Source organism: Heliconius melpomene, chromosome 1 (genome assembly GCF_056956725.1).
Source record: "Heliconius melpomene rosina isolate 202511_hmr_F chromosome 1, ASM5695672v1, whole genome shotgun sequence".
Lineage (NCBI taxonomy): Eukaryota > Metazoa > Arthropoda > Insecta > Lepidoptera > Nymphalidae > Heliconius > Heliconius melpomene.
The window spans coordinates 14,176,410-14,194,638 of NC_140389.1; the positions used below are offsets into that span (position 1 = coordinate 14,176,410).

Sequence of the window (18,229 nt, forward strand, 5' to 3'; positions counted from 1 at the left end):
AATGTAAAAATATGAAACATTCAAATCTCAGGTTTAAATTAAAATATCTATGTATTTACTACAAATTTTGCGTACAAAAAAAAACAAACACAAATATTAAATTTTTATTCTAAATATTACGAAATCAACGTCCGCGTAAGTACAAAGCCGAAGGGAGGGGGCCCTCGAGGGACGCGGCATATTATAGCCGAGCATAATATCTGCGTCGTCACTCAAGCGCAATAAATACCTAAATAAAGCGCAAATAATACCCAAATCGCTCATCAGAGTGACGCACCTCCCCCAACTATAATTATATGTAATCACAAGGTACCCCATCTGTAATCATAGCGGCTGCAATATTCATTACAATTACTATGATTTGCGTACGCCGTATTGACTCTAGCGTACGACGTACGACGTACGACGTACTCTTGCGGACCGCAATCTTTTTTTATTCGAATCAAATTTCAATGGGGGTTTCCAGGATTTGATTTACTTACTCTGTCCGGTTGAAAAATGCCACGTGTTTTTTTTTGTACGTTTTTTTACAATAAATTATTATAGGACGGAGGGACGCTTCGACCTCGACCTCCAGTCGATTAACCATCATAGGTCTTCCTTCAATTTCATATTTATAAACGGGGATTACGCAAAAATGCCAGTGTAATGGATCACCTACAGGACTTAGGCCGGGCCGTGGGGGGTGAGAGGGGGAGGCAAATTTCAGAGGGGAGGGTCTGATCGTCGGACTCATCCATCACGCGGCTCACGCATGTGAATTGGGGCGTTTTATCTGGAGATAGCCGCGGATGGATCGTGGATACCTATTTAAATATTTCGTCATTTAGCGAGCGTCTAAGGTACACAAACATTAACTAATGACACCGTTCTATGAATAGACTACCTATTTACCCAATGTAATTTGTATCTTGAATTAGAATTTAAGAATTTGTCAATGTATTATAAATATTTTGCGCATTTAAGGCTGCTTTTTTTTGTAAGTATTGCGTGTTGATTGACGTAACTCAACGCCGCGCTTTATCTCGTTACTAGAGCAAAGAAATAAATATATTAAATAATTCATTCCCCCAATGGGACTCGAGCCCACAACCTGGCCGACTAGCCTCATTAATAAATAGCAGAATAAGAATCTTTCTAAAAATACCAAGTTGACTTACACTATTCATAGAATCAAAAATATTAATTAAAACAGTTTCATTCCGATGCAACATGTAACATATAACCAGAGAACCAGTGAAAAATAACTATATATACCTGTATAGTGATTCGAATACCCCAAATTCAGATCACAGCCAAAAAATGAAGAGCACTCGATATCTTTTACAATGGAAAATAACTCTTAGTGCCCTGGAACAGGATCTGATCAGTCCGAATGTTCCGGATGTGACTTGATGTGTAGCAGTCTCAATTGGTCGCGTTCATTTACCTGTCACTCTGTCACGGCGGCAGGGGATATACGGGTGGGTTTTTGGCACCGGGCCGACAGAGTAAACAGTAAATTTTTCTCTGTCATAAATTACAAGACGATGAATGAGTGATGTTTATAAAATATGCTATGTAATCGTCCAACGGATTGAAAGGTCGATTTTGTTCAAATAATGTGGAGTTAGAGTGTGGAGAAGTCTATAAAAAAATATATATACCAACTATTCATAAGTTTATATTCTTATTTGTATGTAAATACAAAAAAAATAACAATTTGCTGTCAATCAATACAATGCCAAATTTTATCTTGGTTTTATATTACCAGAAATATCGAAAATATCAATAAAAATTTATATTTCTTAAGTACCTAAATTGCTATTAAATAGACGCTATATCGCAGTCACGAAGTGATCGACGCGACAACTAACACTCGTCATTCGTCACGGAACACGACGTCGACACATATCAAACAAACAGGTACATATACTATAACGAATATTTATAAGCCGATATGGAACTGCCAACGTGACACAAGGAAATTTGTTTTTTCAGCTTCACGCTGCTTCCAGAACTTAACGGGGTAGGCAGAGGGACCCTAGGGACCTAGTGTTAGGATAGATACTTGTTCCTATTAAAACACTTCCGTTTACACTTTCCGCCGAATTAAGAAATTAAAATATTTCTATGAGTGGAAATCGAGCCCACACCTGTCGCGTATACTGTCACACACTTGTGCCCCTGTGCGACTGGCCTCTCCATCTCATTTATAGATTGCCTATGAAGTCTCAATTAAATACTCTACCGATTAAAAAGATGGCAATGATTTTTAGTAGGTATATTTAAATGAAACATGAAACATTTGACACTTCAATACTTACAAGGATATCATTACAAAGTGAATGACTCCACAAAACAATGATTTTTATACAAAAATAAACATCAGACTGGAGTGAGATCAATTCCCCTGCAGTAGCAATTTTTCAGCAACAGTCAAATATTCAAAAGCTGGTTTGGCTTGATTATGGTTTAAATTAAAAATCATCAAGATCCTGAGGCCCTACAATTACTTCGTGGACATTGTTCTGCTTCATTTTATAGACTTTATTTTGTTTTACATTTTTTTTTATATCATCTTTGTAACTGCAGACATATTTCGTAGAGTCGCGTCCAAAATAATATACCTATCTACTACAATTTATTTTGTCATTAAAATATACCTCTACCTATAGGTACTTATAAACAAAGGTATAGGTACCTACTTCATATTAGAATTTACCATATAGCAATAAGAAAAGAAAAGTGGTCAGTACTAAATAACACACCACAACAGGTTCTATAAGAAAAGAAAATAAAAGAATAACATTACAGCCGTATGAATGCAAAAACGACAAACAGCGAGAATCGTGCGTATCGAATTTAACGACGGGATCTGATGGCTTGTGTACATATCTATGCACAAAAACTTTATAAACTAGTTTACGAAGACCTAGAAGAAATAAAACTTCTTTCATCAATTTGAGAACAGTTGGAGGACACTTGTGACCCAAGCATGCGACTGTAAGCACTAAAACTGTGGGTTCGATCCCCATTAAATTAAATGAAATATTTAAAATTTTCACTTATTCGCTTTGGTGGCGAGGCAAAGTGCGGCGTTTAATTCCGTCAGTCAACACGCAACGTCTCTGGAATTCGACGAAAAGTGCGGAACGGAAGTGTTTTAATTAGAACAGAGTCGGAGCCAGAGCCGGTATATAACAACATTTCAAGTGTTTATGCTTTTCGGAAAAGCTTATTCATGAGCTGCATATGTGGGTAGTACCGCAAATAGCTTTTTAAAAACAGGTATCTATCCCTAAAACAAAGATGTTTTCGCTGACTATGAGTTCATAGCCACTGATGAAGAACCAAATAAGAATATGGACCCTAAGTTTGAGACATCTTTATCTTAATTAATATAATATTAAGAATAATAAAAGTTACGTTAAGTTTATATACTATTTTATTTAAATTATATTAAAAGCTATCTATTATTTTAAGCGCGGTATCAATACAGTAATTTTGAAATTGGACATAAATTTATATGACCCAAATAAATCACAATATTTATATGAACAATATGGGTTTTTTTGTTGAAAATATACATATCATACGTTTCGGACGTAAGAATCAATTAGAGTTCTGACAGTTTTATTGAATATTGACTTTGATAAAGATTTGATTACATTTCATTTGAATTCTTACTTGCGTGGGTATATACTCGTATAAGTATAGAAAGCAAAAAAGATACCTTTTTTTTAAGGAAATAATTCGCAATACAAATAAAAAAACCAAGAAATCTAATACAGTGAGCCAATTGTGATTGACATAGTAGGGCTTGTTGTAGTTTAGGTCAGGATTAGGTACAATAGGACCTACCTACCCCATCTACGAGGTACAAATTATAATTATTCCTAATTATTAGATATTGTCATGTCATATGTTCAATAGAGACGATATGGTTGCTATTTACAATAATCCTAGCCTGTCCATCAGTCATTGTTACATACATATTTTATTTCAACATGGACACCTTGTTAGCATCAGCCTTATCGAGATTTGTAAACAGTCTCGTGAAAGAATCAGCTACTGTGATTGGTAAATACATAAGCATTAGACATTAAGCATGGATGCCGTAATCGGGTGACGATAGTGTTATCAAACAGGTCAGCGTGCAGCGTACGGCGCCGCAACCGCCCTTGAACTGAGCGCGGAGTCGACAGCCGGCTGAGGCGCGGGCGGTGCGGGGGCGGCGCGGGGGGTGCGGGGGGCGGGGGCGGGGCCGGCGCGGCCAATCAGCGCCCCTTCACATTTTTCAGCCCCCGCCCGCATCGCCGGACGCTGCCCAAAAACAAAAGGATCAAAGTCGGCGAAACCTATCTCTTTCTTTGTGGGGCCGGCGAGCGCGCCTCGATGAGAGGATAGATACAGTGTGTCGCGCGGGCGCGAATCGATAAGCTGCCTCCCCCGCACCCCGCCGCCCGCCGCCCGCGCCCGAGCCCCCGCCCGCCCGCGCCCCGCCGCCGCCGGCCCGCGCCCGGCCCGCGCCCGCCGCCCGCCGCCCGCCGGCCATTTGCACGGATGTTTACTATTATTATTTTATTGAACGGCCGCTATAAGTAGCGAAATAAGAATATTTACAAATCGCGAGCGGCGCCCGCAATTACGTGACGTGACATGTAATCGTGACACCGTCACGCCGCCCGCCGCTGACACTCTGTTACTGAATCCGTCACGGTCGATTCTTGTTGAATAGAGGATATAATTCTCGATTACTGATTTTTAAATCTTTTATTATGCTAAAATAATTTATGTGACATTTTAACAATATTGTACTAGGTATATTTTCCACCACCACCTTTGTATATAAGTTTATTTTCCAACTGTATTTTGTAGAGACAGATTGAAGTTTTGATTGAAGAAGATTATTTCTTTTATTCCCGGTTCGAGAATTATATACTGAAACAGATTATTGCCTACGTATTTACTTATATGTTAAACAATTTAGTTTTTATTTATAAATAACCATACGTGCAACGTGGAAATATTGCACATTATTATTAATACAATAATACTTTAATTCTTTAAATATTTGTTTTAAAAATATTTTTAGTTTTAAATGTAGAGTTCATTAATCTCTTGTAAGCAAATCCAATAGAAGTCAAGTTATTTTTTTATTTATATAGGTACCGAAATGCAATGAACTTCGAAATGTTATACGTACCTAGTAATATTTACACACTCTACTATATGAAAAGTAACCTTACTTTAGTTAATGATTCAATAACTGAGGGTACAAAGTTTAAATTTAAATTGAAGTTAAATATATTTTACCAAAATTACCTTGATCACAAATCGATTTATCTGATTTTTACGATGCCAACTCATATGATGAAATGGCAGTTCACACTTGCAGGTAGCATATTATAATTTTACGATAAATCCATCCATTTGTTAGAGCCTTAGCTGTTGTACCCTACAACTTATAGAATAGTATTCTTGAATAACTAGGCACCTACTACGTCTATTACTACGTAAAAATGAGAGGCCAGGCCAGTCAACATTTGAGGAAATAAAATATTGAATATTTTCATGTTCATCGCTCAGGTATCGAGGCAAGGTGCGGCGCTTAGTTCCGCCACTTACAATTCGCACTTTGGCAATTCTAGAGACATTTGGCGAAAAGTGAGGAGCGAAGTGTCTCAACATTAGGATTTCTCCGCCTACGCTGCAATACTCGGGATGCAGCCTGAAGCTGAAAAAACATGAGGTGAAATTTAATTGTAAGTAAATGATATTATTTTGTTACAGTTATCAGGTACTTACCTACTGGTATAAATATGTCACATATTTTTTTAAAATATAAACAAAATAATAATCAAATTTAATGGACTACCTACTTATTTCAAAATAAAATAAATCTATAAATCTCTAGATAGATTTTCTCAGATACAGCGTGAAGTTAACTTAAGTTATCTCTACATAGAGCATACTTACCTACAAAACGCGTTAAAAATTATTAAATGATTTAGTTTATTTATTTTCAAATATCTTCAGATTTTACTGAAGGGTAACAAAAAATCTAATTAGGTAAGTACTCTAATTAGGTAGGTACTCTCGAATAAATTTAAAGAAAATTGATCCATGAATGGCATGTTTAAGACTGGTTATCAAAAACGGCGACATACCTTTATCTATGCATCTACATTAACGAAGTTGATAGAGATTCCATATTGGCACCGTTGAATATTTAATTAGCTTTTTCTATTTATACCTATTCGCGGGCTCAAAATTATTTAATTATCTGGAGGATATCAAATGTCACGGTTTTATATGGTTTTTATCGCTCCGATAACAAGACAAAGCGCAACGATTAGTTAGCGATGGTTGCGTGGAAAACGGAATGTCTTAACTTAAAAAGCTTCCCTCTGTCTATTCTGCATTAGGCATGCGAGACACCGCGTAAGCTAAGCTAAAAAGACGTGATTCTGAAAAATTCCTAGTACCTACTGCTTGCATTAGAGTCATACCAACGGCGGTGATCTCATTAATCAAGTTACATATATGTTAATAGTATTAATAACAATATTTTATTATCCCTAGGTATGTCAGGAAAAGATTTCGTTTACAATTCAGACCTATCACCTACTAATTGCCTAATTAATAATTCGTTGTTAGACTTTTAAATTGATCATAAACATTTTCAAACTCAATAAAACTTTTTATTTAATATTCTATAGTAATAATATAAATCTATACACAACTTAAATTCAATTCAATGATAACTAGACATCAAGCGGTTAATTGACAAGTAGACATATATCTACCAATTAAATGTGAAATCAAATCATTGAGCACTAACGACTGTACATACCTAATTGGTATAAGAAAATACAACAATATTTCATATTAAAAATATTTTTAAAGGCCAAGTGATGTTGAAATTAAGGCCATTTTAGATTTTCGTATGGGATAAAACTTATATATCCAAATGTGAAGCGAAAACAAACATTTTTTTATTTTCATTTTGCTTTTGTATTTTGTAGCAATAACCTGTTAATTTATTTTAAAAAACCATTAACGTAATTTCACAGATCTATAGTGCGTTATTTTAGGTATTTCATTTTAAATTAGAGCATATTTCTACGAAATTTCTATCAATTATTTAATAAGCCTATATTATTCGCAGCTACCATGATCACCTACCTATTCATGAAAAAGTTTATTTATTTTGTAGATTTCACATATCATACATCAATTCTTAATTTTTAATGCTAAACAAAAAAATATTGATTGTTTTCTAAATCCATATTCAATGATTACTAAATACTTGTGATAACTAAAAGTTTCTTGTGATTAATCTTGAATATACTTTTATTAAATAAGCGAATCAATTTTACATTTTTAAATATAAATTATTATAAAAAAGATACATTTAAAAATATAAAAAACCACACTTCCGAGGGCGGGACAAGGGTCCAAGCCATCGGTGGCTAGGGCTCCAGAGAGAGGAACCGCCGCACAATACGTGCCGTCTCAAGTATTACTGCCTTCTGTATCCGGTTCTTGATCCAACAGCTAAGCGATAGCCTCTTAAGGTGTTGGTCGAGGCTTTTCGCTATTAAACCGTTAACCGAAACCACTATCGGCACAATGATAGTCGCATTGACATCCCACATGGCGGTAATCTCATGGGCTAGGTCCAAATATTTAGATTGTTTTTCTTTTTCGGCCTTCACGAGATTTTCATCATGTGGGATAGTAACGTCAACAATCACTGCGCGGCGCGCCGCTCGGTCTACTAGTACTATATCAGGTCTATTGGCAACAATATACCTGTCAGTAATAATAGACCGATCCCAGTAGAGCAAAGCACAGCTATTTTCAAGAACAGACATGGGATTGTACCTGTAGTAAGGCACCTCCAATTCTACAAGGCCATATTGAAGAGCAAGTTGCTGGTGTATTATCTTGGCTACTTGATTGTGTCTATGCAAATACTCGCCATTAGCAAGATGAGAACAACCAGAGACAATATGTCTGAGGGACTCCCCAGGTCGATGACACGCCCGGCAGATGTCGATAGTGCCATCTTTCATAATATGTCTCTGGTAGTTCCGTGTCTTGATAACTTCGTCCATAATTGCACAGACAAAACCTTCAGTTTCTCCGAAAAGATCCCCGAACTGTAACCAAGATAATGATGAAACAGTATCCACGTCCTGGCCCACTAGGGCTCTATGGAATCTACCATGCAGCTCCTTGCTCTTCCATACAGCCATGCGATCAGAAGTAGTAAGTACTACAGGCCGACGCCAGTTCTCTTTGCCCAAGGAAAGAGGAGTAAGGCCTTTGTCAACTGTTACCACATCCTTGTGCATATCCACGTCAATCTTGAGAAAATATTCTCTAAGACTGCATACCTCGTGGTTATGGAGGTTCTTGACATTCAAAAAGCCACGACCTCCACACTTACGCGGGATATACAGTCTCATTACAGACGAACGCGGATGGTGCATTCGGTATGTCGTCAACAATTTACGTATTTGGCGATCTACGGAGTCTAACTCAGTCTGTGTCCATCTTACAATGCCAAAAGTATAGGCTAAAAGCGGCATAACCCAACCGTTGAAAGCACGCACCTTGTTGCCACCAGATAAAAGGCTGCCAAGCACTTTTTTCAGGCGGCTAAAGAAACGCTCCTTCACCAATTGCTTTATGCTCCGCTCATCAATACCCAATGCTTCAGACATTCCAAGATATTTATAAGTCTCACCTTCACCAAGAGTTCTGAAGGAAACAGAATCTGAAATGCAAATATTATCAGATCTGATCACACTCCCCCGCACTACATGCATGCTAGCACATTTATCGACGCCAAATTCCATTCCTATATCACTACTAAAGGTTTGAGTTACCTTTAGTAGCCGCATAAGATCAGAACGTTTTGACGCAAATAATTTCAGATCATCCATGTACAGCAAGTGAGATATGACCTTACCCCCCCGGCGAAGACGAAAGCCTAAACCTGAATCCTCTAACAAAGTGCTAAGAGGATTCAGAGCTAGGCAAAACCATAAAGGACTCAGACTGTCACCCTGAAATATACCCCTCTTTATCCTTATCGGTTCAGACGTTGCAGGAATATCACACTCCCCTAGATGACGAAGGACAGTGACCCATTGTCCCATACAAGCCTCCAAAAATGATCTCAAAGTAATATCAATCTTATATAACTCCAAGACCTTCAAGAGCCAAGTATGTGGCACTGAATCATATGCCTTCTTATAGTCTATCCAAGCAGTAGTGAGATTTTTCCTGTTCCGCCTTACCTGTTGGCTTATAGTTGTGTCAATGAGAAGAAGTTCCTTTGTACCACGGCCACCAGCCTTACATCCATTCTGAGTCGGTGCCAAAATTTTGTTACGAACAATATGTCCTGTGATTTTTTTATTCAGAATAGATGTAAGGAGCTTATAGATGGTAGGTAAGCATGTTATTGGGCGATAGTTTTTAGGCTCCGTGGTACATCCGGATTTGTATGACAGGAATGTCACACCTGTTGTCAGAAATGTTGGTAACGATCCAGAGTCAAGGGCATCCTGGAATTGTGTTGCGAAAACGGAATGTGAACTGCGAAACCACTTCAGCCAGAAATTATGCAACCCATCTAGCCCGGGACATTTCCAATTACTAGCATAACGAATAGCACACCTCACGTCAATTTCGCTTATTTTTATTGATGGCATTGGTATAATATTTTCGCAATTTTTCACAATATCTTGTGATTATATTATTAGCTCAACTAAACGTTTGAAAGCGACATCTGTCCGATAGAACGCGTAACTACTGACGTCGTTGAAGCGTCATTAAAGCTGTTGACGCCATCTAGTAGGGACAATATGAAATACTTCGCTACGCTTGCGTAAACCAACGCCATCTGTGATACACAGATATAGTTTATGCTTCGCCCAATGTGAGTTTATATATCACAGATGGCGCTGTTTAATGATGGAAATGTTTGTCTCAAAAATTAAGTGAAACAACTTAATATAACAATAGAAAATCATTTTTTAACTTACTACAAAGTAATCAAACTATAATATAAGATATTAAACTCATTAAAAGCCTTTTAACAATTTTCTTTGTTTGCTGCGTAATAGACTGCTTTACCGACCTAAAATAACTTCCGCTTGCCGCTCGACATCACGCACACGCAAACGCGAGATAATGTAACCAACTTCACTTCATAGAAGTTCGATCTCTTTCAAGTACCTAAGTCGAGGCTTGTACGTTTCGAGGATAGCGCTTTTCGGTAATATTTGTTATACATATTTATAACCGAATTTTAGTGACTTTATTTCAATCTAGTCCTATAGGTGTTATGCGTAAATAAACCGTGTTGTGATTCCTAAAAATTGGCGCGTTGATTTCTGTCAACATAAGTTCTAACTGTTCACACGCAGTGTTGTATATGCACGTGTAAATTAGAATACAATTGCTATTTTCCGTTTGCAGACATGGCTTTAACAGTTGCACTACCTCTGGCCGGACTGGAGACAGCCAATTTTAACTCGTTCAGGCATATCATAGACATAGCGGGCCTATCGCAATCGCAGACGAGCCCCAGCCCATCTGTCTCCAGCGAATCTAGCGGTATCGGCTCTTTGGGCTCGCTGAAATCGGAGTCTGTTAACAACGACTCGTTGCCTTCTAGTCCTCAAACAACAGAGAAGGTAAGTAACAATTATAAAATTTGCACTATTTTGTTTGCGTCTGCCCTGGCCTTGACCTCTCTATTTTCATAATATTCCGTAATGGCGAACGTCTTACGCTATCAATGTTGTACACAATTGACGTATGATAATGGAAAGATTTGACGAATTCACTCGTTATACACCATCCTAAGACTTCTATCGTGGATTTATTTGATATTTTGACATTCATAAAGCTTATTATTAACTTTATATATAATATAAAATCAAAATGTCCGCCATGATCGAGATAAGACAAACGTGATTATACGCTACAGTTATTTTTATCTTTTTTGTGTTAACTGTATTTGTTAAAAAATGATAATTTCAACTGTTTCCAGAAAATATTCGAGCCCGTCGTGCAACCACAGCCGCGTCCGAAAGAGCGTAAAGTTGAGGATGTCAAAGTGTTTTACGGAGGGCATGATATTCTCAATTTGAGTGCTAACTTAACTGACCCTCGGTGGAACTATCGTGCCACGGTGCTGCCGCCCAATAACCCGGCGTTGTTTTTCGCCAACCGGTCGCAGTACCACCGCCTCGGGCCGTACGGGACCCGCACTCAGTATGTAAAAGATTCTTGCCGCTCATGTGGCTTCACATGGGTCGTTGCCGCCAGAGATTGAATCAGACAACGCCGCTTAGAGAAGTACTGGGACACAACAGGGTGCCTTTGTCACATAGTGGTGCTCGTACAGCCTTGTCACCGACGGCTCCTGTTCTCATACATGACGACCTGTCATTGTAATGTCGGGGATTCCTATTTTCTACCGAGTAATTTATTTATTTATAATAATAATATGAACAAATATTTTCATATAAAGAACTGAAGCCGCCGGCGTTGTGACATTTTCCTAATAATTTAGTTTAGTGCCCACCTGCTGTGGCCCAGTGAGATGGATGACTGTGGAATATGTATGTGAGTATCGTCGCGTGCATTCGTAGAGTTACATTTTAAAAGTGACTTAATACTGTGATCTTAATTTAAAAGAAGCAAGTTTTTGACAATTCCTTGAAACATGTGACGATACAGATTTATTTCGTTTTTGTTTTGTTTTTTTAACTTATTTTACAGTGTGATAAACTAAAAGTTAGGTTATTGTTAAAACTTTGAAGAAAATGCCATAAGATATTATATCAGACATACAAATTGGCATTTAAAATCCCAAAAATTAGAATCTTAATGACTCGGTCTTTAAAATACAACTCTATAAAAATATATTAATATAATTACAGAAATTTAATTTAATAATAATATATAATGCTACATTTAGTTCCTCTTAGAAATATTAATAATTTGTTATCCAAAGAATCTTATTTGTTTTACGCATATTATATATTATTATAAATTGTTTTTACAATTTATATTGATCTTGTAACATAAAGTCAAATGGTGCACTCCATTAGATTTTATGTGTCATTAATTTAAAGCAATATTTAAATTTAAATTATGAACATTTACTTTATCATAATTAGCTATTCCCACCATTACGTAACTTATGATAGTTATTTAAATATTGTTTTATGATAGTTAGTATTTAGTTATGATTTGAAATATATTCCACAGTCATTTAGTATGGTTTCAACCCAGAGGCTGCTTCTCGTATATAATGACAAATTGATGAGACGGCACGAATTTATAGCGAAGCTGAATGTTAATATTAAGGTCTAATTATGATTGTTGGATTTACCGTCCGAGCATACATAATATTAGTGAAGAGATATTGTTAGAGGTATCTTGATAGCCCCTCTATTCTATGTGTGAAAGCTTAAAAATCATATTATAATTAACGAGGAGCCCATTAGGTACATAGTCAGAATGGGTGATCAGTGCATATCATCACAAATAAAGCAGTGATTAGATATTCTAAGGTATTAGTAGATGTTACAGTGTTTTAATCATATAATGTGACATCAATGTGCCCAGATACTGGGCTTCTAGTGGAATTATAATTGTCGTTACAGACTGTCGATATCGCTATGCATATTTAAATTGTAAAATCCATGGTCTCTTTAAATTAGTCAAGATATTTAATTAGTGTGAGTCTCTTGAATTATATAAGTAATGTAACGTTATTATTAATGAACTATATTGATAAAAACAAATGATACTGTCCTTCTGTGCAATTTCGTTTTGCTATGTTGTGATCAGCTTTAAACTTTACTGGACTAAACAAAGTTTATTTTTATATAAAAATGTTAAATATTGTGACAATACAGTTGTAGTTATCAAAAATTTTATTTATATTGTATTGTGGTACACGGTTCGGCTATTAATCTGGAAGGGACCAACGGTGTGTTGATTTGTTTAAATTTTATAACAATTTTTAATAACAGAAGTGACTATCAAAAATTTTATTTATCATTATATAAATGAACATTGCATTTTATTCGCTGCTTTATATTTTTAGAGTCATCGCCGCGCTTTCCATATAATTACAAACGGGCTAGGAACATGAACACAAGTTGTAAACAATAAGTGAATTTACAAAATTATTATTTATATAATTATGATTCAGTGGGTCATGACTGAACATATAGCATGGATCTCAGAATGCAGCTCACAGTGATACTTATATGCCTAACAAATATTTTTGCCTAAAATCGAAGGCGTCCTCTGTAGCGCTTACGTTTGAAACCCAAAATGTTGGATGCGTCTTCGCCGTGTGCTATATCCTCAGTCACACATACTCACAAAATGGTTGTTAAGGTTATTATTTAATCTATGTTGCATTCAGATTATTATTTAGTTTTAATATGACAAGTTTCAATTGAATTTAGTTCAAAGGGATGTGAAGGGTTCGGAGCGATACGCACAGTTTTTATTTAAGCTCTCGATTTGAGTTTGCGTGTGGCGCGTGCTAGGCCGAGGTGCGATGCAATATGTGCATTCCAGTTTTGTTTAAGTTATCAGCCGACGGTTAGTTGTTAGTTTTATTTTATTTGCCAAATATTTTGGTTGGTGTGCTATTTATTTAAATTGAACTCGTTTTTTTTCCAAAATATCAATTTTTAGTACCTTCTGAAGTGTCTTCAAGTGGTTTATTATAATGTTTTGATCGTTTTCTTTTTTTTCAATTTTATGCATTTTATTTTGTTTTAGTCAATCATAATCGATATTATACATTTGTTGTATTTTATGTATTGTTCATTCGTATTTATAAATATATTTTTTCTCATCGAACTGTAGTCAAATGACAGTATTTTTATAATGAAAATTGTATAGGGATGAAGGGTCTATTGCCTGGACGCGACGCCCGGGCGCGTCCCGCGTGTATTACGTATAACTGATAAGCATTATGTAGGTTTAGCGAAATAGATTAACTCGGAGACACACTCCAAGTACCAAAACTTATTGGTTTAATGTTGTTCTCTTCTTGTGGTGATATAGTGCGTCGCAATCCTCGCGGCGCTGAGCTCAATATTTTAGTAACCCTTAAGAAAATTAATACCTCTTGGAAAGAATATAATATATATATATATGATATAGTATATCCGATCGATGATCACATGTATTTCCCTGTTTATTTTGATGTGATATCATAAATGACTGATCTGAATTTAGTTTTTAAGTTGGTTATTGATATGCAGTGCTATTTCGAAAATAATTAAGATTTAATATTGAATGTGCCAATGCTCGTAATTTAATATTTATGACTGTTCCTTTATCGTAGCCGTTCGCGGGTTGCTCGCCGTCGACTTCCTAACACGTGCACAATCTCAATAATGCTTGCAATATTATAGTATATGTAAATGTGTAATTCCTCATATTATAATCCAACGTAATATTAAGAGTACAATATGAGATGATATATATCATTCTAGTATCAAAATTAACCGAAGATATAATGTTATTATTAGTTAGGTAAAATTTTAACATAGCTTTGTATAATTGGGATGTTTTAGTATTTAGTAGTGTATAATAACGGTGTAGTGGCAAGCGATATGTGTCGTGAGGAGTGAGATAATATGTTAGTGGCAATAATACTCTCGATGTAAGTTTCCTGCCAACAGACTGTACAGGGTCGCGCGCCCGCGCAGCGCCCTAAGGCCGCCAACCCGCGACGTGGCGGGCGACCACGGCGCATCACTAGCGATCGCTGCGCACTAGGCGGTTTAATTTGTTGTAATTATAATAATAGCCGTAGGTATTTCGTCGTACTTAAATAATTATTCTTGTGATGCCTTAATTCTGGTTGTCAATTAGACACGTCTGCCTAGAGTGTTATCATTGTTTTTATTTATTTTAGTTTTCACTGTTCCGGCTTCCTCCGCGAACTTCCAGTCCAGGCTGTTCTTTTGAAATAATTTTGAAGTCGATTTATTTTTACCTAAGTGTTCTTATTAAATGTTACCAAAATGTTTTTAATAAAATATTTTTATATGTATCTCGGTGTTTTAATTATATTTTTCCATCGTCTTAGTTGCCCTAGATATAAATAGAATACCTAATGTAATGCAGAGTGTTGTTCTGTAAACAGTTACACACTGAAATAACGTTCTATTTTTTGATTTCCCTCGTGATATATTTTGTCGCTTACATTGTCACATAACGATAAACATTTTAAACTGGGCATTTTGCCAAATATAAATATGTAATAATCGTTTATTTACTGAAAACTATGTGCCTTGAGGAAGGTCAATAATTATTTTTCAAATTCTTAAAGCGAAAACTAAAGTGAAGTTGAAAAATGATATGATTCAATAAAATATGTCCACCTTTTTTTCTAGTTCATTATATATTATTTTTTGGAGCTTTCCGCTCGGAGGGGGGGTTAAAAATCTAATATTAAATTTTACATTTAGAAGTAAATAGTTATAAATTCGAACTTTTTTAATCAGGACGAAATCTCAGAAGTGACGATAGCCGTTACGCACTGTATATGAGAAGCAATACGATCTCAAAATAAAATACAAACTTCCATATAACAATGTAAGTATAGTACAAAATAATTTTCCTCAACATCGATCTATAAGTATAGGTAGTAATGAGTAAGCGAAGGTTTGTAAACAAACATTAAGTAATTACTGTAGGTAGGTACGACGTATTAATGAATGTATTGAATTAATAAAACTTGAATACGTGACTAGACAGATTGACGACTGGTGGTCAGCTACTGGTTGTGATTTGTCCATATACCTATATAAGTAACATATTGTCATTAAAATTGTATGGTAAAAGAAAAGTGGTATGTAAACTTGGCGCTAGCTGTTCTTATGGAATAATTACAAAAACTTCAAAATATATGTTATTCTAATATTCAATAAACAATTTTGTTATAAGATTAGTCTTATGAACCAAGCTCTATAAATATAATGCTTTTTCATTTGCTTGGCTTGTCTTACTTCTCAAAAATTATTAATTAATGAAATATTATTATACAAATAGGAAAAACATGAATAAAATCAATTGTATTTTTCCGTCTACGTTCAAGCAACATAAACAACAGAAGGTCGACTTTAACGCGCCTGCGATTATTGATTCTGTAAACAAAGCTATATAAGCTATCAGAATTTTTATTGGGTACATCTGTAGTATTGTTTTATTTGGTGTTTTTACCCTTTTATTTATTTTAGTTACAGATTTCACAACAAATATCTTTATTGTTTGTTTTTACAGACGTAAGCACACGATAACAATGTTTAGATAATAAATGTTATGATTCATAAATTGATTACGAAGTTATCTACATTTTTTGTGAACGAGGGCTTATTGTATTTTTTATCAGATAAATGTCAAGGTAGCAATTATTCATTACATTATTTAAAATGTAAAAATTAACGCAATAATTATAAAGTTTTTATGAAGATCATCGAGGCTCGAGGGATTACAATTATAACTTATCGAATTTAAAGTATAAAAAGACTTAAGCCATAGTATTAGCACATGAATGTCACATTGCCCTGTTTTTATATAATAATGTCATAAGTTGTTTGTAAACAAGAACATTTCTTGGAAAATTTACGTAATATAAAGTTTACAAAACAGCGCCCTCTTAATATATAATACTTTAAGTGAACGCCTTAACAGCGCCATCTATTATAGGCTTAAGGTACTACGTACCTTCTGCGTAAACTTTCATAGAGAAGGTAAAGCTTGCATGAAATCATAGATGGCGTTGTTCAAACGTTTTAAGACAATGTCTCAATAGCTGATTCGTAAAAACTTTCCCCCATAGAGAAACCTACACCGTAATTCGTAAACCATGTTATTTTATAGAGAGCGTAGTATCAGGAAACAAAATAAATTTTAAATATTGATAATTTGTTACAAAATATTTACAACTGTGTGTTTTTTTGGAAAATTAAACTTAAATGCCAATTAATACCCGAATCGCTGCGGTGGGTGTACAAAAATATTGCATATATTTACTTATATTAGAGTATAATATTCCTTATTTTATGTGTTGTAATTTATAATACCAAGACGATGAATCACATTTACATACAAAATAAATTTTCCTTTTAAAAAACTTGAATTACTTTTGATAGCTTTATATCAAAATAACTAAATTGTAACAAATATCTCTATTGTATTATATATAATATTTCGTTTATTATCTACCTTTGTGTAGACATAATGGGTGTATTCAGTCAGATGGGCGCGAAAAGTGTCTTTTATCAGATTTACAATAAGCGGGAATCAAAGAAATGACGATATTCATCCTACGATGTCGCCATTGTCAAACAAGACGCGGTTTCTTATATCTATTAATAAATATGTATTAAGAACTAGGCTCAGTTTACGACTTCGTTTACATAGTGTATATATAGTAGAATATCGTAAATTGATTTTTTTTTTAGAAATTTCACATTTTTTATGTTCAATTTATATTCATTGATTTCCGTACCTTTTATGCAGAAAGCTATTGTTTATGATTTAATAAAAGCTTACGCATATTCCCGTATTCCACAACAGGCAGTGGGAACCTAGTGTTAAGTAAGACACTCTATTCCCCATTTTCCGCCCAATTTTTCCAGACATTACTTGAGGAATGGTGGAACTGAACGACGCGCTTAGTCTTTAAGAATTAAAATTTCAGATAATTTACCACCATTTATTTTCACGCTGTATTTCACACATAGCAAGGTAGCCCGGTGGGACCTCAAACCAGCTCAACCTCAACCAGCTAAATGACGCGGCTTTACCCGTGATTAGCAATCAGCTCTTAAATCTCACGATGGAGACGGCACGAGGCAGGAGGCACGAGACGTACTGAATAAGGCGAAATTGGAAGAAGCGGGGGACGATTGATTACCGTGCTTCCTCACGCATTGACATTCATGTCTACACTCTCGACATATTGCTACGGCATTCAAGTTTCAATTGTAGCAAAATATATTATTATTTTGTGTTGCATTTTTTTCTATTTATTGTAATGCAGTTTTGTAAATTTATACGTTATAGTAGAAAACGAAATGAAATTCAGGCTTAGCTTAGCCAGAGCCCTTTCTTCTGATAACTCACTTGAACTATCGGCTTTAGTACCTAATTTTGTCTTTCTTTTAAG

At 35.4% G+C, this 18,229-nt stretch overlaps 1 protein-coding gene and 1 long non-coding RNA gene across 6 annotated transcripts in view; one reads left to right on the plus strand and one right to left on the minus strand.

Annotated features, from left to right (window-relative positions):
- Positions 1–18,229, minus strand: part of LOC146541609 (uncharacterized) — a 240,467-nt gene that overhangs the window by 191,437 nt on the left and 30,801 nt on the right. The window lies entirely within an intron of this gene.
- LOC146541612 (uncharacterized) lies at positions 10,145–15,106 on the plus strand. The gene is made up of 3 exons (XM_085189098.1): positions 10,145–10,279; positions 10,483–10,700; positions 11,060–15,106. The coding sequence occupies exons 2-3, from the start codon at positions 10,485–10,487 to the stop codon at positions 11,342–11,344; spliced, it is 501 nt and encodes a 166-aa protein (XP_085045224.1). The 5' UTR covers positions 10,145–10,279; positions 10,483–10,484; the 3' UTR covers positions 11,345–15,106.